Genomic DNA, 26542 nt, shown 5'->3' with positions numbered 1-26542 from the left:
GTTCATTTCATTAAGTGATAGTTTTGATAAATTTTTTAATTTTTTTTTTGTTCCTTTCATTAAGTTTTGTTATAGTTTTTTAATTGTTTTTTTTTTATCAGTTCAGTAAGTTTCCTTATTATTATTATTTTTTATTAATTTTATTTACTAACATATGTTGCGTTATATTACAATACATTATCCAATTTTTTTTATTTTATTCTAAAATTTATGTACCTCTTCTTATTTCACCCCTTCTTCAAATATTTTCCATATTTTAATTCCAGACAAATTTTTAATTTCTTATAATTTCATTTATTCATTCGCTCATTTCACACATTTCTCTGTCTTTTAAACTCCGTCTAGTCTTGGCTCCACTTAAATGATGAAAGTAAAATTCCCTAAATTCGCATAGTCTTTTGCACCCAAAATTTGCACTGGAATGCTTGCTTTTGTGCTGTAAATGTTCGTATGTACCTACATACATATGGACATGTATGAATGTGTGTGTGCCAGTGTGCACCAACTGCTAAGAACTAATTGCATTGACAGTCTGTAGGCTCGCACCGGCAGTATTACAGTCCAACATTCGCTGCCGGCAATTAAATGCCATATTGGCCAATGCCTCAGCCGCGTCCAATTCCAATTGTGAGGGGCAGGAACTAGTAGAACGGCGCTGCAAGATCCGCGAGTTGGCTGGTATGATGGTGACGCGCCGTAATTGTTTCGTGCGCTGTTTGCGCTCCAATTTTCCACTAAAAAGTTTAATCAATTAGCTACGTAAAAAGCATTTAAGTAGTCAAATTTGCAGTTACTTACGTTCTGCCATTCCATTCGATGAAGTAGTTATTCTTATCGGGCGTAAAACGTGCCGCACTTTCCAGCCATTTCGTCAATGCGTTATTATCACCGCTGCGCACGCCATTACTACCGTCGTCGGCGGATCCCTTTACAATCGGCTTTGTGCTAATACTCAGCTCATCACAGACACTTTGGGGGGTGGATTGTTGTGTAATTGCAGGTGGTTGCGCGTTATGCATATCACGCAGATATTTTTCCATCATTTTCTGTTTGTACTTTGCGGTGTTGACGGTTGAGCTTGGTTTTGCCAGTATTTCTTTGGCCTCACTTGTCTGTTGCTGTGACGCCAATGGGTCATTTTGAGGAATAGTGCCAGCTGGTGGCTCATTTGCAATTACGTAAGCAGGTGTTATTACGATGCGATTATCACATTTTTGATTTTTCAAAAAGCAGCTACTTTTCGATATGCTCTTGTCAAGACTGTCATAACAACAGCCGCCTGATGAGCTCACTGTGCCCTCAGTGCCACTAGAAATGCCATCTTCACGCGACTCATATTCATCGTCAAAACTCCGTTTTAATTCATTCTCATTCCGTTCCAACTCATCCTCTTCCCAAATGCTATCCTCCGAAGATATACTAAATTGTTCCACATTTCCACGTGCATTTGTATTGTAATGCTTAATGAGATGGCCCCAAGATCTTTTGCTACGCTCTCCTTCTGAGTTTTTCAACTTGCGACGCCAATTGGCGAACCAATTGCAAATTTGTGTGTACGTGAGACCAGTTTCGCAGGCCAAGCGTTTCTTTTCATCACGACTTGGATAGGGATTTTCGCGGCGACGCACAAGCCAATCCTTCAGCATGCGCTTGATCTCGGGTGTGAAAAGTCGCTTTATAAGACGTGGCTGATGAAGGTCATCCTCTGGAGGCCAGGCGCGTCTGAAAAGTTAAGTGCAAACATTTTATTAGCCATTTGAGGAAAAGAAATACTATTAAATAAAATAAAAAATTTACTACTAAAATAAAAATTTAATTTTGCACGCAATTTTTTTGCTCTAAAGGTGGGAATCTTGTGAGCTTAAATTTCAATGTTTAGGGTCAGTACCCGTTTAAGTTTACCAGCTTATTGAAGTGCGAGTATCAACATTTTACAAATTCAGTTCATTGTTGCACTAAAAAACGAGTCCTGTATTAGAATATCTGTACTTATTTACGTAAAGCGCAAGTTTAGAACCCCGTAAAGTATGCAATATACGATAAAAAAAAAACTAAAGAGTCAGGTGTTGCGGATTTGCGCTATTTATGGTAAACAACAGAAAAAATATTTATATACATACATACATACATTTTACAGTAACGACAGTAAAAACGCCCCTAAGTATGCAATCAGTCAGATAAATTGAAACAGCAGGCAGCCAAGATAATTTCGGGTTAGTTAACAGCACAACTATAACAAGAAAAACGTGCGTTAGCGATTGGCATAAATATTTAAAAATAAATTTAATTTGTTTTCGTTAGAAAGCATTGCAACCAAGTTAAACAAGCTAGCAACCCTGCAATGTGTACTCACATATACACATGCACACACACCCACCTGCTATGTCGCCGATTACGCTGTGGACGGCCCGTTATTAATTTCTCCATTTCAAAAATGAGTGTAAACGACGTTTTACTGCTATTAGAAAAGAGAAAAATGTTACAAATTTTAAAGAATATAAAGAAAAATATTACAAATTTTAAAGTGGCTTTTATTATATTTTTGTGAATAACTGACTTTGTTCAATGAAATAGTTTTTTTTTTGTTTTTTTTTTTATATGTTTGCATGATTTTGGTAACATATTAGTTTGGGGAGTTCTTTCTCCATCCATTATTTTCTCGGTAGATGGCTGTAGTGATCGATAGCTCGCAAAGTATAGATCAAACATCTTAAAGTGTAAGAGTTGTCAAGGTGACATTTCACATTAAAATATTATTTTGCTGTTTTGCGTTTGTTCCATTCCGTTGTGAGTTACAGGGTGTTAACAATGGAAGTCAACAAAGAGAAAATTTGGTGCATTTTAGAGTTTTTCTTTGATAAAGGCGAAAATGCAAGCCAGACTGCTGAATGAGTGAATGGTGTTCATGGTGCCGATATTTTAACAGTTAATTAAGATAATTACTTTCAATTTTGTTTTCGTCGATTTTGTTCGGGTATTTTTGAAAAATTTATGTTAAAGAAAATGTCAATATTGTCGAAAATATAAAAATATTGTCGAAAAATTAAATATATAAAATCACATAAATAATCGAAGTTGACGGGCAAGTTAGTGGTCGCAGCATCGTCTAGGAGGTAAAGATCGACCATAAAACAATTTTGAACCATTTGCGCAAAAATTTAACGCAAAATTAATGGATTTCTTTTCCACAAACTAACCCTAATCCCATGTCGATGGTCGTTCGTGTACGGCCCGTTTTTTATGAAACGACTGCACGGTACATGTTTGTTTATGATAAAATATTATTAAAATAAGAAATTTAGAAAAAATCTCTTCGGATATGTTTAGTTAAAGCTTAGAAGATACCTTATGAATTTTTTCTAATTTTCTGTTGGTAGTAGAAATAAACGCCGACCCATTGACATGGGATTCATCGACTTCAGATTAGGGCTAATACCAAATTCGACTTTTTTTCTTTATTAATATTATTATTATTCCTTTATTAGTATTTCCCATTTTATTTAAAAAAAAAGTTCCATAAAAACAAAAATTGTGAGCTAAAAATTAGGTGCCATATACTACACACATACATACATGTGTGTTAAGGTGGTTTGTCTAATACAACCATATTTTTATTTAATACGTGTGGCTTTTATTTATACCCATCACTTTGCCACCATTTTTGACTCATCATTGACTCAGAAGAAAACGAGATAGACCAATATAAATATAACCAAATAATCAGGCTGACTTATTTTTTAATTGAATTAACCACCATTACGCTAAAATCAGGAGTAAGGTCCAAAGAACAGCTCTTTTATGCATCTCTGGTGCTTTAAGGACTACCCCAAACTAGCGCTTTGTTGTTAATCAACTTGCTCGCACTAAATCTCGTAGGGAAAAACGTGGCCGCCGCCTCGGCGGTTATACTCAAAAGTATGGCGCTATGGAAAGAATGGCGGTTTGACCACACCTGCATTTTGCACATTCTAAACAGTCACAAACAAGAAATAGATTATTCTACTCCTAGACTTACATACCTTCGACAAGCTCTTCAAGACAAGTATACCGTCAAGAAGGGAGTGGCAGACACCAAGGACATGGAGAAAGGGGGAATTAAATTTTTATACAGATGGCTCCAAGCTAGACGATAAAGTTGGCTATGAAGTATTTTTGAAAGAATTAAGACTGGAATTATCCGTTCGACTACCAGACTACTGCATCGCCTATCAGGCTAAGGTTCTAGCCATAAAAGAAGTGGCTACATACCTAAATATGCATGCCGTAACAGAAACGACTATAAATATATTCTCGGATAGCCAAGCGGCCATTAAATCAATGAATGCGGCTATACTAAGATCAAATGTTGCACAGGAATGCCGAGCAACCCTAAATGATATTAGCGTCGTATTCAAGGTCAGCCTTATTTGGGTTCCGGGACACAGAGATATTGAGGGAAACTGTAGAGCTGATGAGCTAGCCAGAAAAGGTACTGCTCTTCAACTGTTCCGTGATAAAAGTACCATTGGAATACCTTTGGCCACGAGTAAATTAATAATAAAAAACAACATCACCCAGAGACCAATAGATCATGGGAAGATGAAGATACATGCGTAACAGCCAGGCTACTATGTCCGCAAATAAACAAGAAAGGGGCAAAGGAATTGCTTAGTCTCTCAAGAGAAGATATATAGAAGGTAGTGGCTTGTGTCACCGGTCACTGGCTATTTAGAAGGCATTCCTTGAGACTAGGAGTATTCTCCCATGAATATTGTAGAAGCTGTAGAGATGGCGAGGAGGAAGAAACAGTAGAGCACTTCCTTTGCAATTGTTCAGCCTTAGCTAAAATCAGAGCAGGCTGTCTAGGTAAAGACTTTTTCAATTCTCTTACAGACCTATCTGGCGCGGTGATTAGAGACCAGTCCTGCGCTTCATAAGAACCTCAAAATGGTTTCACGAAAGTAAATAAACAAGGTTTCCGTGTCGCATAGTGGTATCACAACGGACCTGAGAGGTCTAAGTGAGTTGGTCATACGGACCGACTACCACCATAACCTAACCTAAACACAGTCAGTTCTATGTCACCAGAACGACCTGGATTTAAAACCGCAGAACTCATGCTGAGAAAATTTGCGTTCATAAAACCAATAAAAAAATATTTTTTCTTGATTTCGATGAAAGTATTTAAACAAAATCATTAGAAAGATTTAAGTTGCCTGCTACATTGCAACTAATTGTAAGCGTTTATTTAATGAATGCCCACTCTTTTTTTAGTGATAAGTAATAATTTATATACCAATTTGCTAACTTTAAAAAGTATAAAAACCCATTCTCAGATATTTAGCAAATTTTCGCAGGCCCGACGAGAGGGAGGGGATCGGGTACTTTTTCTCCCGCATAGACCAACTTATAATATGCTCACCTACAACGATATTATCTACTTTTTCTAGCTTAACTACCAATCGGTAATTAAAAAGCGAGATTACCCATACAAAATTTATCTCCCGAAATCCGAGATCATAAAATAATCTTAGCTTATAAAGATACTTCTTTCGGTGTAGCCCCTAAACATGTAAAATGAAAGAAAAGAAAAGCATTCATTTTACAGAAAAAAGCGTTTGCCCATAGTCGCTTTGGCCTGTTATTGCTCTACATAAAATGTAATATCAAATTTCGCAAGCGTATTGCTGCCATAATTTTGTGCAACCTCAGTAGATGCCGTAACGGATTTGCTCCAATTTTATATTACTACTATAAATTAACTATAGCTTCTCTATGTCTTTCGATCATATCGTTAAAAATAATTTAAAACAAACTAAAAACACTAAAATATTCCACCCAACCAATTTCTATGACGAACAACCTTGCAAAATAGTCTTGAGAGCTGAGTGCTCAATTTTGCAGCTAATTTGCCGTACGTGAACGGATAGATTAATTCTTCTGGATTTATTGCTAATCACTGCATGTGTGAATGTACTTTTATTAAGAGTCTTTGAAATACAACAAAAAACAACACAATTTGAAATAAATATTTTTCTTCATTCTATTTTCAACTTGAGCTACTCTAACGTACTTGCACACAATTTGTCTTCACTCTGTATTTATATGAAAAAGATTCACTTTCAAAATATTGCGTGGGTGTTAAGGCATTTAACACGTTTTGTTGTTTTTCTTTTGTATTCACTGTTTTTGTTGTCACACACGAAATGAGTTTTCATGTTTTTTGTTCAGTTCAAACATAGTGAGTGACGAGTGTGTCAAGTACATACACGCACATACTACATACAACGCTAGAGTAGTATCACAAACAAATTTGCGCTGAATGCGCGCTCTCCTTCGCATACACGTAAAATTGCATGCCGTCGTTATTTTGTGTTTTGAAAAGTTGAAAACCACCTTATGATTTGCTCAATGTATCTCAAAGAAAATAGGTTCGCTCGCAGAGAAAAACATGTATCACATATGATTCTGCATACATACATACACACATGCAAGCATGTATGTAGTATATGTGCAAACCTTGGGGACACATCCTTATTCACATATTTAATCTTATTTACGGCAATACTAATTTTCATGTTTCTTATTGAATGGAAGTGATTTTTAAAGTATTTACGAATATTTATTTTAAGCTCCTTTGGCTGATTCCGATATATACATATGTATGTACCTCGCACACATAACTAACAGTTTTTTGGCTTTCTTCAGACTACATTCAGAATGTTGAATATTAGCGTGAAAGTATAAAACTCTAACAGCACTGACGATGTGTAAATAAGAAAAATATTATGGGTCGGTGATTAACTTCCTCATTGGCACAGTAAATGCAAAAAATTAACAAATGACAAATGCTGAAGTCAAGGAAAAAAAAGCGGAAGTATTCATGAAAAAACCGTCTTCATGTTTTCATGTTTTTTTGTATGTTCGCGTGCTAAATTGCATGTAACATAAATTATATAATATATTTATGTTTCCATCAGTTCTCTTCACTGCTGAGTATATATTTCACCAATACACTTTTTAAAATATTCCAGCATTTATTTTGTTTCTTCTGCACGTATCAAAAATTACATAATCTCCAAAATTTGCACAACAAAAATCACAAATACAACTTTTTTTATTAATCCATAGTTAAATGAGTAGTCCAAAAAATAAATTTTTAAAACCAATTTTTTTTTACAATCGCATACTTAGTTTAGAGAATAGATTTTTTCGTTTTTATTTTTTTGGGTTTTTGATGTTCTATCTACATTTTTCTAAAAAACACCCACCTTTATTTAAAAAAATTGTATAATATTTAGCGTTTTTTTCACCAACGTTTCGCTTGAACAACAGGCGCAGACTATTTGCTACTAATTTGACTCGACACTCACTGACCATCAGCGAAAAATCATTTTCTGTGTTTCGCTTTTTTCCTGATTTTGATTTTCATTCTAAACTTTTTTTTTTTTTGCTAGTAGGAAAATCTTCCGCTGCACATTTAATAGATCTTTAAGTTGAGCATTAGCAGTTTTGCTTTGTTATTCCTCTTGTTTCGATTATGCGAGCGTAGGTCTTTAGGCCACCCTACATGTGGTAATTCATTCCCCCGACTGTCGGTTCTGCGTTACCATACAATTATGAAGAATGTTTTTGCTGCCACAACAAACAACCTGTGCCTATTTTGGTTGAAACATTTAATGCCCCACTTTTCGATTACTTATTCAGTCCCCTTATAGAGCAGAACTGTGAATGTACCTGTAGATTTTTTTATTGGTACTTTTTGTGCTATAAGCGGGCTTTCAGGTTCATCTACACTTCCAGTCGTTTTTTCTCCTTAAAGTACGTGCACATATGCAGTGATTACTAATAAATCCACAAAAATTAATTCGCAGCATTATGCATGCGAAACTTGAAATTTAACATTTTATCTTAAGCAATAACAGGCCAACACGACTATGGACAAACGCTTTTTTCTGTAACATGGGCGCATAATTAATTATATCTAACAAAAAGCTTGCTACAATTATGTATACAAACCTCTTTTCTTTTCCAGCGTCAGTTTTATTTAGCTTTTATTTAAACATTTCTCCTTAAATACGTAATAATAATTATTAATAAGAAACCATAGGGTGGTACTGAATATGTTTCTTCATAATCTAAGATTATTTTATAATCGGGGATTACCGGAGAAAAATTTTGCATGGGTAATCTCGCTTTTTAATTACGAATTGGGAGTTGAGCTTGAAAGAGTAGATAATCCAGTTATATGTGAACCTATAGGGTGGGCCATGTAAAATTTGTTTTTTGAATCGGCTATAAAAAAAAACTAATCAATATTTTTTTAAACTTTTTTTTTTATTTTAAAGATTGAACATTGACATTTATGAATGAAAAATAATATCGTTCAAATGACTGCCACAACTGGCTTTACAGTAGGCCATTCGATCACCCCAATTTTTAAGCACATTTTCGATTGTTTGGGCTCCAATTTCATGAATGGCAACTTCGATTTCGTGTTTTAAAGCATCAATCGTCTCTGGATGGTTCGCATAGCATTTGTCCTTAACGGCTCCCCACAAAAAATAGTCCAACGGGCAACCGATGTGAAAATGAGCTTCATCAGAAAAGATGATTTTTCGGTAAAAATGCTCATCTTCGGTCAAACGATTTTCTGCCCATTGAGCGAACCGAAAACGCATTGGATGGTCATTAGGCTTCAGTTTTTGCACCAATTGAACTTTGTAAGTCTTCATACCGAGGCCTTTATGCAAAATTCTCCTCAAAGAAGTGCGTGAAATGTTCAATTCTTGAGAACGATGACGAGTTGAGGTTGTTGGATGTTCACGCACATTTTCGGCTACAGCAGCAATGTTTTCGGGTGTACGCACTGTAGGAACACGTTCACGTGTTGTTTTATCCTTAACGATCCACTTTCATGGACACGATTAACAAATTGATCCACAAACTGTCTTGTTGGCAAATCTTTTTTTTTGGCATTTTTTTTTTTTCAAATTTCTCACAGTTTGAGTAGAAGACTCACCACTTTGGAAATAGGTTTTCAATATTTCCCAATTTTGTTCAAGCGTATAGCGTCCCATTTCGTAAATGTCAAACCTTTAAGTAAATTATGAACACATTTGACATGTCATTTGTGTTACCATTCTCAAAAAAATAGGTGGTTCAAAAAGCAAACGCTATATGGCCCACCCTGTATTATTAATTAAACGGGTGCTAAGGTCGGGAATAGCACTATCATTAATGCACGCGAGCCATTACAGCTCAAACTAAATTTTTCAATATTCAAGTTTTTCAAATTCGAATTCGTTTGACATTTTCCTTGACATTTAGGCCAAATTGGTGCTCTATTTCAGTAATTTAGCACCAAGTATTATTTTTTAAAGCTCCAATAGTTTCTGATGTATACACATTACTCTTATTAGTTTCTGATGTATACACATTATTCTTACCAGAAATTCCATTTGCAATAAATGTATTTTTTCGTTGGGTGTGCGGCAGTCACACACCGTCTTCTTGAAAGCACATGTCTTCAATATCCATACCATTGACAGTAGGCCAAAAACAATAAACGTTGTTAACATGTCTCAATATGCTGTGACGCCGCTGAAATGGCAAATTTTTTTTTCTTCAATGCTTTTTGCTCAAAACAGCGATATTTTCAAATGAACGGCCTGTAGGAACTTGCATTATTGCCTTTTTTTCTGCGTTATCCAGTCGACTTGAATTTTTCGATTAGCCTTTTATATTCCCTATGTTAAATGTTGTACGATTATAATGGTTGAAGATATCCAGATTTTTGCGAAATTAATTATTTCTAAGCAACTCTCGAGCGAAATCGAAAATTTCAATAAATTGTTGATTTTTCACTTAATATTTGCTAAAAAAACGCCATCAAACTTTGACTGCTGTCAAAACAAGGCACCAGTAAAAATAAACTCGAATTTGGAAAATTAAAAAAAATCACTTGGTAAAGAATGGTCCTGTTTACATGATAAATATGGATAAACTACGTTAATAGATGCCTGGGTACAAAAGAATAGAATATGATGATATTAAAGTGGTGCACAAGTCGACATATATGTGCTTTCAAGTCATTTGCTAAATTCACACAACAATGCAGTGTTTTGTTCTCAACTAACAGTAACAGGCAATAGCAGCTAGAGAGAAAACCAAATCATGCTTTTGTATGACTTGTTTCTCTCTCAGCATTATCACAACACACATATTTCGGCAAGATAGCAAGAAAAGCAATGACACTGAAAGGCAATGAAAAACAATTCAATTCAAACAAGTGAATTGTGTCAAATGTGGATTATTTACTTACATGAATTCCTGATATTTTAAAATGAAATAGGCAGTTAATGTTTGGTATGATGGTTTTGTAGAATAAAAATTAAATTCTGATTAATATTTGAATGTAACTTACACTTTGCCTGCTAATATACACTACGTACATACATACATATGACACCAATTCACACATTGTACTTGATGTCTTTCGGCAAAGCTTGTATGAGAATATTTTTCTACCATTGCCATGCAAGCATATAAGCAGCGTCGTGCAATTCGTGCACTGTCGATAGAGCCGAAGTAGTATTGCTTGTTGAAGACAGTTTTTCTTCGTTGCTGTTCAAGTTGTGTGCCTACATTGCTTTTTGTCTTCACAAACAGTGTCACATGCAATGTGTGACTTGTTGCTTTGTAATAAGCAAGTCATTTGTGCACCACTTTAGATGATATAGCTGATGTTCATCGGTTAACGTGGCACAGGGAGGGTAACCTTAGCGAACTTAGAAATCAATTACATATAGCAATGATACTCATGGCGTTCACCTTTTGGGCGTGCATTGGCAAGATTCTTAAAATCATGCTTTATGCATACACCGTAAAAGCCACCAAATATCCATTAAAACTTACAAGGCTTAGTTGTAGACTAGTAAAATAGTTGAGGCATACTAACGACATACTGTCTTATACCATCTGAGGTGGCGAAACTGGGACTGGTTGTAAAATTAAATATGCACAGTACCTATAGTAAATAACCAAAGCAATGGGTGTCTAACCTAAGGGCATCTTCTGTGGCACTGGCCAGTATTTTGTAGATCGCATCCAAGCTATCCTCGTTTTTTTGAAATTGCGAAATAGTGCAAAACCTATATTAGTCCATGTCTATGTGAGATCAGGCAAACTAACCTAACCGGTTTTGAAAACCATCTGGTCTTAAAATAGTATATTTCATTCTATTGAAAACGGCTTTAAAAACGACAAAAATCCTTGATTCTCCTTTCCAAGGTAAGATACCAGAAAAGGCGTGATCTATAGTGAAAATCTTTTCGATGGCAATTTAAAGCTTTATTGATACGACGATGCTGGTATGTTATTCGTTATGCGTTATCTTCGGCATGTGGAAGGACAGGTCCCAATCTGAATTATTATACTTAGTTAAAATGGATTTGACCTCATTACGTGTTTCACTACACTCAATCTGCGTTTATATTTTTGTTTTTAAACTTTAATCTATGAAAATTCTAGCATCATCAGAAATCCAAATTTTGCAGTTTACCGAAATAATATTTGAGAGATCTCTAATGCTGGATGTAGCAAACACTCTACTCAATTAATTGGCTTAGCACTTTCTCTCTCGCTCTCTCTCTCTCTCTCTCTCTCTCTCTCTCTCTCTCTCTCTCTAATTGGTTATTATTGATGTTGCATAGAGGATTGCTATTCATTTACTTTTTAATTAAACAGATTACGATGACTTTTCTTTGGACGAAGCAATAAAAATAACCTTAGCACGAATTTAAAATAGAGTGGCATCTTACATATTTAAATATGCGCATATATTTTTAGTACGTAATATGTACCTAAGTATGCATATATGCGTGTATGAATAGGAGTACATATATGGGTACAGTGGTGGTCAGAAAAATCTTAATAGGTACACAAATATGACTACAAAGTGGGATAGGGCGGCCATTTATTTCTGACGGCGGAGATGAGCAGTGCTACAGCCATCGGAAGCTCCACTAAGAGGTGTGAAAAAACTTTTTTTTTTAATATCAAAAGCAGAGACTTAATATTGAGGTATTATATATATAAGTATGCGTGAGGAAAGATATTTTCCTTCTTCTGGGAGTTGCTTGAGTATTTCTCCAGTGATGAGGAGGCTTTCTTGGTTTAAAGCTTTTTTATCGCTCCTTTCGCTTAGTTTTTTGAGATTTTTCGTATGGATGGATGAGCTGCTATTAACTATTTGAGCAGTACTCAGCGAGGGAGGCGAGGGATGATGTGAGGTAAAAACTCGTGATAAGAGACTAGCAAATGTTTGAGCTTTTTCGACACACGAATTAGCCCATTTTTTATTTTCCATTTTAATGGCTGATTGTGCTAAGACTGGCCTTTTTAACTTTTTGCAGCTTTCCAAAGAGAGAAGTCTGAGGAAGGGTTAAAAAAACGTTTTTCTAGCAATAGCGAAATTTTGAAAATTGTTATAAGATATGCACATGTATATAAAGCGTTTTTCAGTAAGAGCGCTTCAACTTTTTTTTGAATAAAACACAAACGGTTTGACTTTTTTAACTAATTTTTTTTTTTTATTATCGAGTTTGAACATATACATTTAAGTATGAAATTCGATTTCTTTTGCATGACCACCGCGTGCACGTTTTACGAAGTCCAATCGTTGAACCCAATTTTCGACCACTCTTTTGCATAAATCGGCCGAAATTCCAGCAATGTCGCGTTCAATATTGGCTCTGAGCTCACAAATCGTCGCCGGCTTGTTACTGTAGTCCAATGACTTCACATAACCCCAAAACCGGACGGCTTGTTAAATGGACCGTAAAATGGCCGTAATGCTCTTAAAGTAGCAGCAACAGAACGATTATTTTCATAAAAAATTTGCACGATTTGCAATCGTTGCTCAAGTGTGTAGCGTTCCATGATGAAATGTATACTACTGAAGTTTACAAATGACAAGCGAAAAATAAAAAATTTTGCGTCGTTCGCCCTCCCGAAAAAAGTTGAAGCGCACCTATTGAAAAACGCTATATGTATGTAATAAAAAATAATAAGTAAAACAAAAAACAAAATTACTACCGATTTTGCTGGTAACTGAAACAACATTGTAATGAATTTTTATCGGAGTCCTAATTTTTATATCGCCTACTGTACAGGTATTCTATGCAAGTTGTTTTTAATTTATTTATTTTTGTTTTTCATTCATTAAACTTAAATATCCGCAGAGGAATAGTTTAAAATAGTTTAAAATTTATAAAACTTCAATAAATTTGTAAATAAAGATGATTTCTCTTCAATATAAAAATAAATTTATTATGTGCAATACAACATTTATTTATATTCGGGCGTATAAAATATACTACATACATACATACATATGTATGTAGGTGCGAATGAGCGTGGGTATAAAAAAATCTAAATGGATGGATTCTGCGCAAAAGCCAAAAAACTCATGTTTTTTCTGCAGTGTCTTAATTATTTATTTTTGCTGTTTTATGTACTAGGGGAAACCAAAAAGTTTGCGGAATGAAGAGGAAGGGGAGTGGAAAAATAAATGTATTATATATTACTTTTTATTTTCGCTGTTTTCTATACTAGGGGAGGTCGAAATGTTCACAGATCGAAGAGGAAGGAGTGTTAAATTATTATTCTCTACAGATCTTTATTAAATATATTTTTGCATATTTTCAATTCATTTGCAATCATCAGTAAGTTTTATTCGACGGAATAATCCACGAACAAAGAAACTCTCTCTCTCCATCTCTCTCTCTTTTATCATCAAGAGTTGAATAGTGCGCGCGAACAAAAAGTCTCTCTTATCACCAACAACGCAATAATCCGCACTAAATTGATTTTTTGGTGGAGTTTGAGGAAAATAAATACTTTTGGTAAGTTAAGTGTGAATGGCTGCCCTTGCGAGAGGCCTACCTCGACAAAAATTCAAAATTGTCCGTCGTGATACCATACAGGGGGAGGGGAGGGGAAGAGAAGAAGGGAAAGGAACCAGACAAGTGGAAGAGAAGGAAAAGGTGGCTTTGGATTGCAGGATGACGACCAATGGTGTCGATTTACGTTTGTGTTAGCCGCTTCAAGCTACTAATGAATTTAACCAGATGTGTGATATTTAAATCCGCAATATTCGCAGGTGTAGCGAAAAAGTGACAGCCCAGATGTCTAAACCTTTGGCCGAAGAGAGTAGGGCAGATACAGAGACGGCGCTGAGGTGATTCCACCTCGTCCTACAGACAGCTTCTGCAGAAAGGTCTCATCGCATGGACATCTAACGGACAATGCCCGGTAAGGACACCTACCAAATTCGAGAGCTGCAGCATTGTTAGCCTTAAAAGTTCTTTCGAACGCCTCCAATCTACCCGTAGTCAGAAGAGGATCTCGCGACTTTGCCCGTTTGCGAAACAGCCCATCGCTCGCTGAGTTGACGCGAGGCCCATCTTTTCAGTAGCAGACCACAGGTGCTCAAGGGAACCCCAATCATCTCATTTTGCGATGGAACCTTCTCCAAAGTCCCTTGTCTAGCCAACTCATCAACCCAGTAGTTTCCTTCTATGCCACTGAGGCCGGGAACACAACTGAGCCTAATATCGCAGTATTTCGATACAATCGAGAGAAAAGTCAGGCATTCTCCGGCTAATTTTGAACGCACGAACAGGGAGCTGAAGGCCGTACAAATAGTAAAAGTCTTGCCGACGCAAGGTATTTCGAGTATGACTGCGTAAACTGCAATCTGGTACCACCTAATCTCCCTTAACTTTAGCTCTTCACTTCATAGTTTCTCATTGATGGTGTATTGTCCGATAGCAAGGAACGGCTCGTGTTCTATTAACACCGAGCCTTCATACTCTCTTGCCAACGACTCCGCTACTTCGTACCCAGTTAGACCCCTTCGTGCGGGGACCCAAATTAGCCGCTTGTGGTTGCACACCCCTAACAAATTCAATTTCTCGATACACTCAAGGACCAGTGAGAACATCACCTTCGCAATTCGCTCTTTTCGGAATTTCCTATCTAAATTCATCTCTTCACATAGACAGATGGATATGTTGATAGTATATTTTCTGCATCCATAAATACTAGTTATCTATTCTCTCTCTAGCCGATTAAACTTCTTAAGCGCTTATGCATCTTTCTTCTGGTGCCACTGCGAATACTCCTTCTTCGACTCAGGTTTGTAGTTATAATTAAATCAGCTCATAAATTTATACCTTATTCTAGCTACGCAGTTTAAAATATGTCTTCTCTGAAGTGGTGCGAAGATTCTCTACTCAATGTATCGCCACACGAGTATCAAGATGATCATGGAGGACGTTAAAAGCAGTCGTTGATTCTTTGTTTCTCTTTTAAAGTTGAATCTCTCATGTGCAGGTGAGACTTTTCTATACTATTAACGTGCTCTGGCATGTGTTTCGAATTCATAGTGATTTGTAATGTTGTTGTTGTTGTTATATATTAGTTATATCAGCTTACTATTTCTGAATATTTTCCTTCACTTAGTGCATTAAGCTAAATTTTTTCCATAGTAGGCATTTTTGCAATCTTAATCTCAATTTCTGATTGTTGCATACATTTAGGCGCGCAATTGTTTCTTTGACATTCTTACCGTAGTTGATATGATAGTCAGTCATTCAAAAGAATAGTAATTTTGTGAACTTGCGCTTTCACATTGCTTTGGGCCTGTCTTACTCTTGCTTGCGAAACTTGTCCAGTTATTTATTTATACCAAGCGCCGACAGGTTCTTCTGAACCTTCCCTTTCATAACATGCGTAGGGGTCTTTGCTTTCCTTGTTTACCCAAGGATGGTAAAAGTGGCCACATAGCGTAGAACGGCTCCTCTAGCATGCGTTTAGCGCCTTCTCAGCTATGAACAGAACGGAACCTGACCAGGTACAAAGCGTCATTAGGCTACCGTGATCAGATACGAAAAAAAATACGCAGTTCACAGTTGTTAATAGTAGACAGCTCGGCGGCAACCTGTCACTTGGTGAACCGCGCCAAACTAACAACGAGCTCGTCAGTGTGAATGCGACTAACGTATACTTTTTACAGAATATACTTCATCCATATCAGGCACACAGAAGCGAGTAAACGGCAACGGTCACCTAATATAACTTGGCGCGGAGCAACTGGTGGAAATGTATGAGACTTGCTGACTGTGAGCTCATTGTTGTGAGGCAGTTTTGTACTACACAGCGTTACCATTTCATGGCAGTGCTGTTTAACATTGTGCTTGTGTATGAAGAAATGCGCTAGTGAGTGCGAAGCACAACATTGCTAAATATAGACATGCCAGACATGCTCTTAAAGAGCGACAAGCAATGAAATAACAGTTTTGTATACATTGACACGGTTAAACACGCTGAAGACGTGCGATAGCGCACATCAACGCGGCGCGAGCCGTCGGTGAGCCAACTTGAATGGAGTGGATCTCGTTTCACCGCCGCCATCGTCGTCGTCGTCGTCGTCAATGGTAATAAAACGCTCAGGCCACCTACTGCTTTGACTACCTACCACCATCACCATCCAACCGATCAACCGACGACCCATTAAACGGCCACCTGGACGGGACCAACACAACGTTTGGCACCAGCAGCCAGCCAACCACGGTCGGATTTGTTAGCTCGCTTGATACCAAACTCGAACGCGTTTGCAGCACTTGCAATGTTGCCAAGTTTATATGCACCAGGCGAACAGCAAAAACTGCTGCTGATTGTTGCGAGAAAATTGGCAACTTTCCGTTGCAGCTGTTAAAATATACTCGAAAGACCAGACAGCGTATAAACAACAATTTTGGTTGTGTGTGTGTGTGTGTTGGCTTTCTGAGTTGATTCAAGTTGATTATGTGTTGATATAAGTGGATTTAAGTGTTGCTTCTTTTGCTTATTTGCTTAGAAGGGAATTAGTATATTTGGTAGGCTGATGTTTTTCTAAGGGGTACAAAGTTATTTAAATTTCATAGCGAAGCTTATTTGCTTAGAAGGGCATGAAAGGTGTTATGATTAGGGATTATAGGGGATAAAAAAAAACATTTGATATTTTCTGAGGATTATCGGTTGATTTGGTAAAATATTGCACGCTTATATTTCATAGCAAAGCTTGCGATTTAAAAATATTTAAAAAAATGTATAGTTACTCATTTTCTTTTGAAAAATTTATATTCAATATTAAACTCCAAAGAAATTATTCAGGAGTTAAGTTTTGCAAAATACATTCTATCAAAACAATAACGAAAATCGTTCATATGTAAATTTTTTTTTTTTTGGAATGTTGGTACAACTGTCCTCTATAGCGTCGCAGAGTTTGAGCCTGATCTATCAATTAGCTTGTTTTTGGCATTAAATTATATCAGTCAACCGCAGAACAAAGAATTTGTCTTAAATTTTGTGTGTTGAAAGGGATTTCGTGCGCTTTTGCAGAGGGCCGAGAAGTCGTGGAAGATTTGCTCCGATCTGGTCGCCCATCAATGTCTACAGCGGATGAAAACGTCGACAAATTCAAGGAAATGGTGCTGGAAAACCATAATTTACGCTTGAGGGAAGTAGCTTGTGACCTTAGCGTGTCTCACGAATCAATTCGCAACATTTTATACCATCGACGGGACATGCAATCAGGCGTGGCTACTCGACTCGTTCCAAGATAGTTGATTTCTTTCAAAAAAATCATCGAAAGACATGCTTGAGCAAGTGAATTTGTACCCAACGTTTATTCAGCTCATCATAACAGGTGACGAGACGTGGGTATATGAGTTTGATATGCAAACCAGTCAACAGGCGGCTGAATGGCGCTATCAACATGAGCCGAAACCTAAGAAACCACGTCAAAGTCGGTTAAAAGTGAAAATCATGGTACTCGTTTTCTTTGATTCTGGTCCGGATCATGGTGTTCTGCACTCGGAATTCGTCCTAAATGGTTCTACGGCAAATAAAGAATATTTATTATTTGGAAGTTATGCGACGTTTGAGAGATAATGTGCATAGGAAACGGGCCAATTTGTGGAAAGAAAACCCACGGATCTTGGACCATAATAACTCACCGTCGCACAAGGCTCATATTGTGAACACTTTTTTGACCAAAAACTTGACAAATATTTAATTGCCACTCCGCGGACGCCGCTTTGAGTCGCTAAAGGCCTTTAAGGGGAACTCGCTGAAGAAGATCTCTTCAAACGCGTTTTAAAGGTGCCTTGATGACTGGACTAATCGTTGGCATATGTGTATTGCTTCGAATGGAGCCTATTTTGAAAGCGATAAAATAAATTTTGATGATTAAACGATTATTTTACGTTTTATTGAACAAATCCCGGTACTTTTTTGACAAAAGTAAATGAAAAAAACGCATTTTTGTTTATATTTCATAGCAAACGTTGCGACGTAATAAAAGCATCTGATTTAAAGGTATTTAAAAAGTTGGATATTTCCCCACTTTATTTTTTTTTTCCATAAATTTATATTCAAGATATAATAAACGTTGAGGTGTTTTATACGGATTTTTCCAAGGCTTTCGATAAAGTCTGCCGCGCTCAACCTTAATCTCCAAACTAATAAGTTTTGGCTTTCACTCTACTTTCCTTAAATAGATAAAGTCGTACCTTTTCAATCGTGAATGTGTAGTTGGTGTCGATAATGTATCTCCTTACTTTTTCATTGCCTCTTCCGGTGTCTTTCAGGGCAGCATTTTCGGCACTTTGTTCTTTAGTTTCTAATGACTTATTCTTACTCTAGAGCGGTTTGAACTGTTTGCGCCTTGAAAGCGCCTTTGATTAGAACATTGAATGAGATCAGATTTCAAGTCCTTTGGCTTTTGATTTATCGGAATCAGATTGATTTGAAGGAATCAGCTGATTGGCTAGCATAATAAGTGAGATAATGGCGGTTTGTTCATAACAGAGGTCAGCAAAAACAGAGATTTGGTTGGTCATGCACGAAAAAATCGAAGCAGCCACTGCCTATTTTACTTCATTGCAGTTTGAATAACGGGTGATTGGAAAAGTATAAGAGAGTCAAGTCACCAATATTATGCTCACAGTTTGCAGGTGGATTTTATGAAACCACTTTCAATGAGACATTCATAAATATAAGTACGTGCCATTGACTGGCGAAAAGCGACTGCTATTGGAAAACCTCTCTAATGTTAAACTTCAGAAAGAAGTACACTTAATTAGTTAAATACTCGAAATACTAGCATATTTACAAATGTTATTTATCGTGAAATGAGGAGGTCATGGCAGAAATACTTATACACTCGGAGGTTTGCCATTGCGGAGCTCAGCCAAACTCCTAACAGAAGTGGACGCGCCAATTATTTATTTTTTTTAGTTATCATGAAATACTATAAATAGTTGAATGGAAGTTATTTTATTTATCGTCTTTAATAAAATAAAAAACTATGGATCAAGTGATAGGACTAGAACTTATATATGTATGTACATATAGGTGCGTACGGTATTTGAGGACAACTTGAGAGTAAAACTTTTAGGTTGTTATTTTGAACAAAATTTAATGAATTTTGTCCGAATCAAATGCTTCTTATTCATATTGACCATAACGGTATTGATTGCAGAACTCAAGGAAGAAATGGTTTTTTTACTACTGTCTCTAGAATATCGATAGATTCAACAAAATTTTCTCAAAACTCTTGAGTAAAGAAGTGTGGTGATATGACTTTTCCCATTTTGTTCACGTAACACCTAAAACCATAACTGTGCCCGGAAATTTCGTGTGCATGACAATAGGAAGCTTTATAGGATTAAAACATAGTCATCTGTCATGCCTGTGGTTGGTCTTTTATTTTTTTCGTTAGAATATGTTAGAATATTTTTCGCCAGAAACAATCATAATTGTAAAATTGTACCAGAAATTTCAGTTACTGAAGGTTTTAAGACCGGAGCGTTTTCCTGTAAAAACAAAGAAGGCGATCTGGTGATTGACATCCACTTCATGGTTTTTAATTTTATTTATGTAGAAGTCGTTTTGTTCGGATAACTCGCTGTTCTCGTGTTTGCTCCGACATAAACTGTCTTCTGAGCATAACGTAGGACTTAGTATACCGGAGATCTTCATGGGCAACATTAAGCTCCCTCGTAAGGGCTCTCATTGGTTTTGAAGCGTCCTCGTCAGTAATCGCTTGCACTTGTTGAATAAATTCTGCAGATCGGACGCGGTCAGAAGAGTCCAGGTTCTGCATCGTCGCCGTCTGATGCTTTCAATTCACTGCGAACCTTATGAACGAATGAACGGAATCACTTAAGAAAACTAGGAATCACACTCAATCGATGTGATTTGCACATTTAGCGACGGTAACTACATGTCTCTTCATTTCTTGAGTTGCCCACCATTTCATATTTGAGGAAAAGGAAAAATTATGGTTTCGGGAAGTTACAGCCACATCCATACATATATGTATGTCCTCAGCTACCGTATGCACTCTACATGCATCTATAAAAATAGAATATCAACTCTTAACTTATTCCTAATGTTAAAAAAAAGAATAAAACCTTTTATACATACACCGTAAAACTTTGAAGTATAAAAGATATACATACATATATTTAAAAATTTGTATATTAAATGTATTTACGCAATTACTCAATAAACCGTGTAGTCTTCTTCATTGTCGAGTATAGCCTGTCATCTTCTTCATGCATTGAACCAGCTTTTCTGCGTAGCTCGTCGACAAACAGGACTAGATTTTGCAAACTTCACGCACGAGTTGCTTTAAATCATGGACTGGCCTTCCGGCAAGATGCGTTTTCATAGTTCCCCACACATTTTCAATGGGCTCGGCGTCTGGGGACTGGTAAGGCCAGTCCAATACTGTGACGTCATTTCTTGTTTTGTTGTTTCTCAATGTGTTTTTCTGAGAGCAGCGGTTTTGATGATGTGGAACGGTAGGATATCGCACCCTAAATACAAAAGGGTCACAACTCAAAATACTAAGATTTTCCAGGAGAGACAAAAACGTTTTATGTAAAAATTATTGTAATATTTAAAGAAAATATTGTTCCATAATGAAAATATACAACATTGAAGAAGGTTCTACTATATTTTTCCAATTTTATATTATGTTTGCGAAAATAAAACAAAATTTTGATTTATGACTCTTTAACTGAAATTTTTTCGATTAACTAGTGATATTATCTTAGGTTGTGCCTTTTTAACTGATAAAATGTTTTAATTTTATAAGTTTCCTAACCTAATTGAACTCACTTTTCACAACTAAAGAGGCACAATGCAAAATAATATACCACGAAATTTATCACTTTTTACAGTTATAGAGGCAGAACTCAAAATAAAACTCTTTATGTGTAATAAAAGTAATCAGCTGTTCTTGAGCCCATTAACACAACTAAAAATAATTTTCTTTAGTTGATCGTGCAAAAGCAATACACTTGACATAAAAATAGACATAACTGTATTTTTCCAGTTAAAGAAGATATTTTGTTATGTGAACGAAATATTTGCATCAGTTAGAAATGTGTACTCTGAATTAATTTATGCAAAAAACTCAGTTTTGGAAAATTTTGAGTTGTGACCCTTTAGTATTTAGGGTGCGATATGTTCGCCTCCTTCAGTCGACGTTCGATCGTACTCACATCTATTCCCTTTTTAGCAAGAACTGATCGTGCTTGAGTCCCGCTTAAAAAGTTGGACGGTCACTTTATCCTGTTTTTTTGTCGTCACTCGCTTTAAACCGAGCTCAGAAAAGTCATTAGCATTTTTGTACACTTTATACCGTTGATTCCACATCACAACAAACCATTTTTATTTTTTAATCAGCATTGCAACCGAATGCGTGCATAAAAATACCACCTCGAAACGCTTCGCGTACTTCTCACTAATTTTTGTTTGGTTGCATTTACGGGAAAGTTTCGAACGACATTATCCTGAGTTAGCACTGGCGTCATAGCCCTTGAGTGGGACTTATTATGCAGCAAAAGGCAGAACGAAATATATCTTAAAGTTACAAGAAAAAACCGGTTCTTTTCTTCTGACACAGACTGTAGATGCTTAAAACTACTGGTTATATCGGTTTGCCCTCATAAATGCAAAAACAATTTATGCTAATTTCTACATTCAGGCAATTGAGTGGGGAGCTGAACGTAGAGACATGCATCGTAAAATAGGATTCTTTTGGTCATAAAAACACAAAGCCGTGAATTGTTTTTCACGAGTCTGTGCCTTCGAATTCCAGATTAGTATATGAGTACGTTTATCGAAGTACTCCAGTCGTCCACTCGACTTGGCACATCACTACACCTAATACATGGAGATCGTGAAAAAAAAACACCAAGAGCACATTTTATAGCACTGTACTGCTATCGTCTTACAACTTTTGAGCGAAAAATATTTTTTAAGAATTAGTGAAAATTTAGTCACTAGTGGACTAGTTCACATTTGCTGTAAGAGGACTGGTTGGCAACTAAACACGAATGCTACTCGAACTACTTTTCTTACAATGTTATTTTAAAGTATTCAGTGCCCCTGCACTTTAAGGTAGAGAAGCTATTCTTGTATGTGCACACACACACACATTTTATACGAAATTGAAATTGCCCTCTATTTTCCCATATGGCCTGGCCTCCCTCCCCATTTTTCTTTCGACGCTCTACGCATGTCACCTACACAAATTCAACAGAATTAAAAGTCTCCAAACACATTACCACTCTCTCATCATATTCAGACATACCACACGAATTTACAAAAGGCGCTAAATGCGTCTCGAGTTGGTAAAAGTGAAAACCTTCGCGGGCTTAAAAGGTGCGTTACTGACAACGTCAACGTCAACGTCAACAACAACACCCAATGGCAGTGAGTGCGCTGCGCGCGTCTTCGGTGGTTCGTGAGGTCACCTACCTTTCTACCTACTTTTACATTTTCGAGAGTTCAATAACCGTTGAAACTACCGAAAATCGCTGGGTACATTGACTCCGCGCCAACACAACCGCTTAGCGCGCGTTCAACACGGCGCGTAGCCGCCGCACGGTGTACCACGACGCGCAGCGCTCAAAACAAAAGTGAAACAAATTTCTGACCGCATTACTAGGCGTAGAGAAACGCTGCGGTAGCGATTGCCTGACAAATGTGGTGAACGTGAGCAGGTAATTCAGCGCGCGCCTAAAATATTTGTGGATGAATGATACAAGCATGCGAAAAATCCATTCGAATGAGTGCAAGCGACATGGCACGTCTATTGGTTGCTAGGGGTTGCGAATAAGGCGCGAGTGAGTGAGATGGTTGTGCCAGGCACGTGAGTCAGCACATCAGCATGTTGCGTATGGTTTGTGTTTCTTCGATGGCAAACAAAACGAACGAACGAACGAACTGTGTTTGTGTGTGTGTTTGCCAACAGTCGTTTGCTTGCTGAGTGATTGTGGGGTGCTGTTAGCTGATGTTGAGCTCGCGCTGAACGCGCCAGCGCCGACAAATGCGCGCGTTCGCCGTAGAAAAGATGTGAATAACGAACGCGGTGAGCGCCAGCCAGCAAAGTCGAACGAAGCACGTTCGAGTATCGAGACAAATTTGTTTTTGTCTTGTCAAAGAGTGGCGGAAAATCGGTAGTGTGCGACGGCTTTTATGTGACAATTAAACAACGTTAAAAAAAAAGCCACACCCAGTACACCAACTTCCTGGTTAGAGGCGCGACAAGTTTCAAATCAAATTAACAGCGCGATATATGCACACATATGTACATACATACATATGTATATGTACTATATGTATGTATGTGTAGACATGCCGTTTACATATCTATTAACGTACATATATGTACAACAGCTTCTATTCTAGCGCTGCCAAACAACACCGCTACATACATACACATTTGCTAAACCAGGAAGACGTAAGCCAGCTCATATGTACATCCATATGTTTTGTATCACCAGTATGTATGTATGTACGTACGCATTCTAACAGCCATTGTGTGCGCGTGGCCTTATCGGTTTTTAACGCTTTGCTAAGATTAAAAATTTGTTTGTAGTTCATTGGCGCTCATTCGACCGCCAAACGACAAGGTCACGTCATTGACCTAGCAGCGTACGACATTGAGCGCAAGGTGAAAACCTTCAAGCGCCAAGGTTGTGCCCTAGTTGCTGAAGGACAATCTGGAGTGCACGCGTTCGCTTAAAAGTATATCAAGGCGAGTTACGCGACCCTCAGCTCAATGTGTGTGTACTCCGAAAATTGGTTCAAGGTGAATTCTCTAAACGGCAACGGATGAGGCGTCCGGAAGAGTTGCGCGGTGGTGAGACGTCCGTCCGTCCAGTCCCTTGAAGTCGTCGGGAGCTGCACATATCGCGTGCACGACAACATCTTTAAAGTGCTGCGAAATAAATTTGTCTTTATTGCCGGTTGGTTACGTTTGTTGTCGCCGCCGTACCGTAAGCCTACCTTTCCGTCGCTTTGCATTGTTGCTATAGAGGCGCACATTTTCAGTTGCCGTTCGATGCGATTTCGTAGCGAACGGCATTGCAGTGGTGACTTCTTAACGAAACGTCAAACGACGTAATGTCGCTGTCGTTTGCCGTGTCGTGCACATGACGTTAACTGCACAGCGTTACCGATATTTTCATTAGGCGCTCAGCAATGGGTAGCGCGCGGCTTGTGCACTCTTACGTCGTATAATAAGCGCGCGCATGAAATATGCTTGGAAGATACACGGACAGTGGCCTGGTTTCGAGAAACTATGCTCAATTTTGATCGTATATGGACTTATTTCTTAGTTCGACATTTATTTGTTATTTAACGTAATGTGGAACGAGGATTCAGTATTTGTCATGGGTTTAAGCTGATCTTATATCATTTATTTGCTCTGCGTTTAGTTTTAATCTTCTTAGAATGCCACAATTCTTAAAAACAAAATCATGCTCAAATTTTTCCAAACCATTTTTATATAATTTATAAAAGTATTATATTAAGTGAAGTAAAAATTTCCAGCCGTCTTTCGCAGATGTCTTTAGAAAGCCGTACCTCATTATATATATGTACATCACATCATATATGTCGATCTCTGACAGTTTTGTATATAACATTTGCGCCTTGAATCACATAAACACGATCTTACCACACACAAAGTTAATATTTTAATTGAATTTCCGTAAGAAGATCCTTAAGAACATCCACTACTTCAACACGCATCAGGATGTGGCAAAAAAATGTTAGTATGACTCGACATCGAAAACTAAAACTTAAGCGCAAAAATAAAATAAAAATGATGGAAAAGTAAGAGAATTCTGCGAATTTATAGAAAAGAAATCAAAATGCAATGCAAAATAATAGATAGTAAAAAAATATTTATTGTGCTTCACAATTTTCACACAAATTAAGAGATATTGTTATCAATTGACATAAGGACCTGTAGTAAAAAATTTTGTACCTAATAGCGAGTGCTAAACTTCACAAATATACATATATACATACACGGACAAAATTACATGTAGCGGCAATAGGCCGTTCCGCCTCCCGTGAAGTAATACTTAACGGTATTAGGAATTACAAAACTGCATCACACTGAACAGCAGCGCAGATTTTCATGTAGAGGCAATAGGCCGCTCTCCCTCCCAGGAATTAATACTTAACGGTATTAGGAACTACCAAACTGCGGCGCTCTGAAGAACAGCGCAGATTTTCATGAAGAGGCAATAGGTTAGGCCGCACTCCCTCTCGTGAAGTATTACCTAAAGGTCGTTCCGCGGGGAGAAAACGGAGCTGCGGTGGGTTTTTAATGTGTGAGTCGAAAGACACGTCTCACTTTTTGGCTTTCAATGATTTTTGCCACCTCCATAAAAAAACACTACAAAAAATTGATAACAGGTTGCGCAAAATGAATTAATTATGGAAAGATTTATAATATTTGCAAATATCGTCCTACGGCAATCATATTTGACACTTGTGAGCTAGACAGCTGCAGCATACAAACAGACAAGCAATGGAGCATGTAAGGGACAAAATAAAGATTTCCGTCATTCAAAATAATTTTTTTTTAGTAAAAAGTTGAATGGTTAATTTTACGCCATCCGATTAATTTTGCGCCACCCTTTATAATCAAAAATGTTATTCTAAGAAAAATACACAAATTTATTGTTTATTTAAAAACTAAGCTAACAAAACTTGACTCGATGAATGAAAAATTAAAATCACAGAATTCTCCATATTTTTAAGCTTTAAAATTATTCAACAATTCAGTTTCACAAATAAAATACTAAGTTCAATGAAATTTTAATATTTAATATTAATAAAATATTAAGTTCAATGAAATTTTAATATTTAGTAGGCATTACTTTTAGCCTGATGACTTCATTAAGTCTGTTTGGCATTTTTCGTCAAATTTGGACTCAAATTTTCCCATTCCTGTTGTAGTACTTCCTTTAGTTGGGTTTTGCTAGTTATGTTAATTTTAGTTCTACCGAGTCATCTCACAAATGTTCGATGGGATTCAAATCTGGAGACTGTGGTGGTGTTAGAAGATTGTGAGGCACATGATGTGGGCAGCGCCTTGGGATCATTTCCTTGCTGAAAATAAAAGTTATTTCCAGCA

General features: G+C 37.0%; 1 protein-coding gene across 3 annotated transcripts; it reads right to left on the bottom strand.

The window, feature by feature from the left end:
• Positions 1 to 307: 307 nt before the first annotated feature.
• On the bottom strand, positions 308 to 22395 carry LOC129247663 (uncharacterized). 3 transcript variants are annotated; one of them, XM_054886890.1, is made up of 4 exons: positions 22387 to 22395; positions 2378 to 2458; positions 799 to 1722; positions 308 to 734 (listed from the first exon to the last, which is right to left on the bottom strand). In XM_054886890.1, exons 2-4 carry the CDS (start codon positions 2425 to 2427, stop codon positions 509 to 511), a joined length of 1200 nt encoding a protein of 399 aa, XP_054742865.1. In that variant the 5' UTR covers positions 2428 to 2458; positions 22387 to 22395; the 3' UTR covers positions 308 to 508. The 3 variants fall into 3 exon arrangements, with proteins under 3 accessions (XP_054742865.1, XP_054742863.1, XP_054742864.1); XM_054886888.1 differs by lacking the exon at positions 22387 to 22395 and adding an exon at positions 7251 to 7337 and having other exon boundaries at positions 2378 to 2455; XM_054886889.1 differs by lacking the exon at positions 22387 to 22395 and adding an exon at positions 7251 to 7329.
• Positions 22396 to 26542: the final 4147 nt, after the last annotated feature.

Source organism: Anastrepha obliqua, chromosome 5 (assembly GCF_027943255.1).
Source record: "Anastrepha obliqua isolate idAnaObli1 chromosome 5, idAnaObli1_1.0, whole genome shotgun sequence".
Taxonomy (NCBI): domain Eukaryota; kingdom Metazoa; phylum Arthropoda; class Insecta; order Diptera; family Tephritidae; genus Anastrepha; species Anastrepha obliqua.
Note: the sequence above shows the minus strand (reverse complement) of the source record. Positions and strands in the feature narration are given on the sequence as shown.

What these genes read in the sequence shown, in the direction of transcription:
- LOC129247663 (XM_054886890.1), bottom strand. Translation starts at nt 2,427, where the DNA reads ATGGAGAAATTAATAACGGGCCGTCCACAGCGTAATCGGCGACATAGC. An exon ending in CGTAATCGGCGACATAGCAG is followed by an intron (nt 1,723 to 2,377) that starts GTGGGTGTGTGT and finishes TTAACTTTTCAG; the next exon opens with ACGCGCCTGGCCTCCAGAGG. An exon ending in ATCGAATGGAATGGCAGAAC is followed by an intron (nt 735 to 798) that starts GTAAGTAACTGC and finishes TAAACTTTTTAG; the next exon opens with TGGAAAATTGGAGCGCAAAC.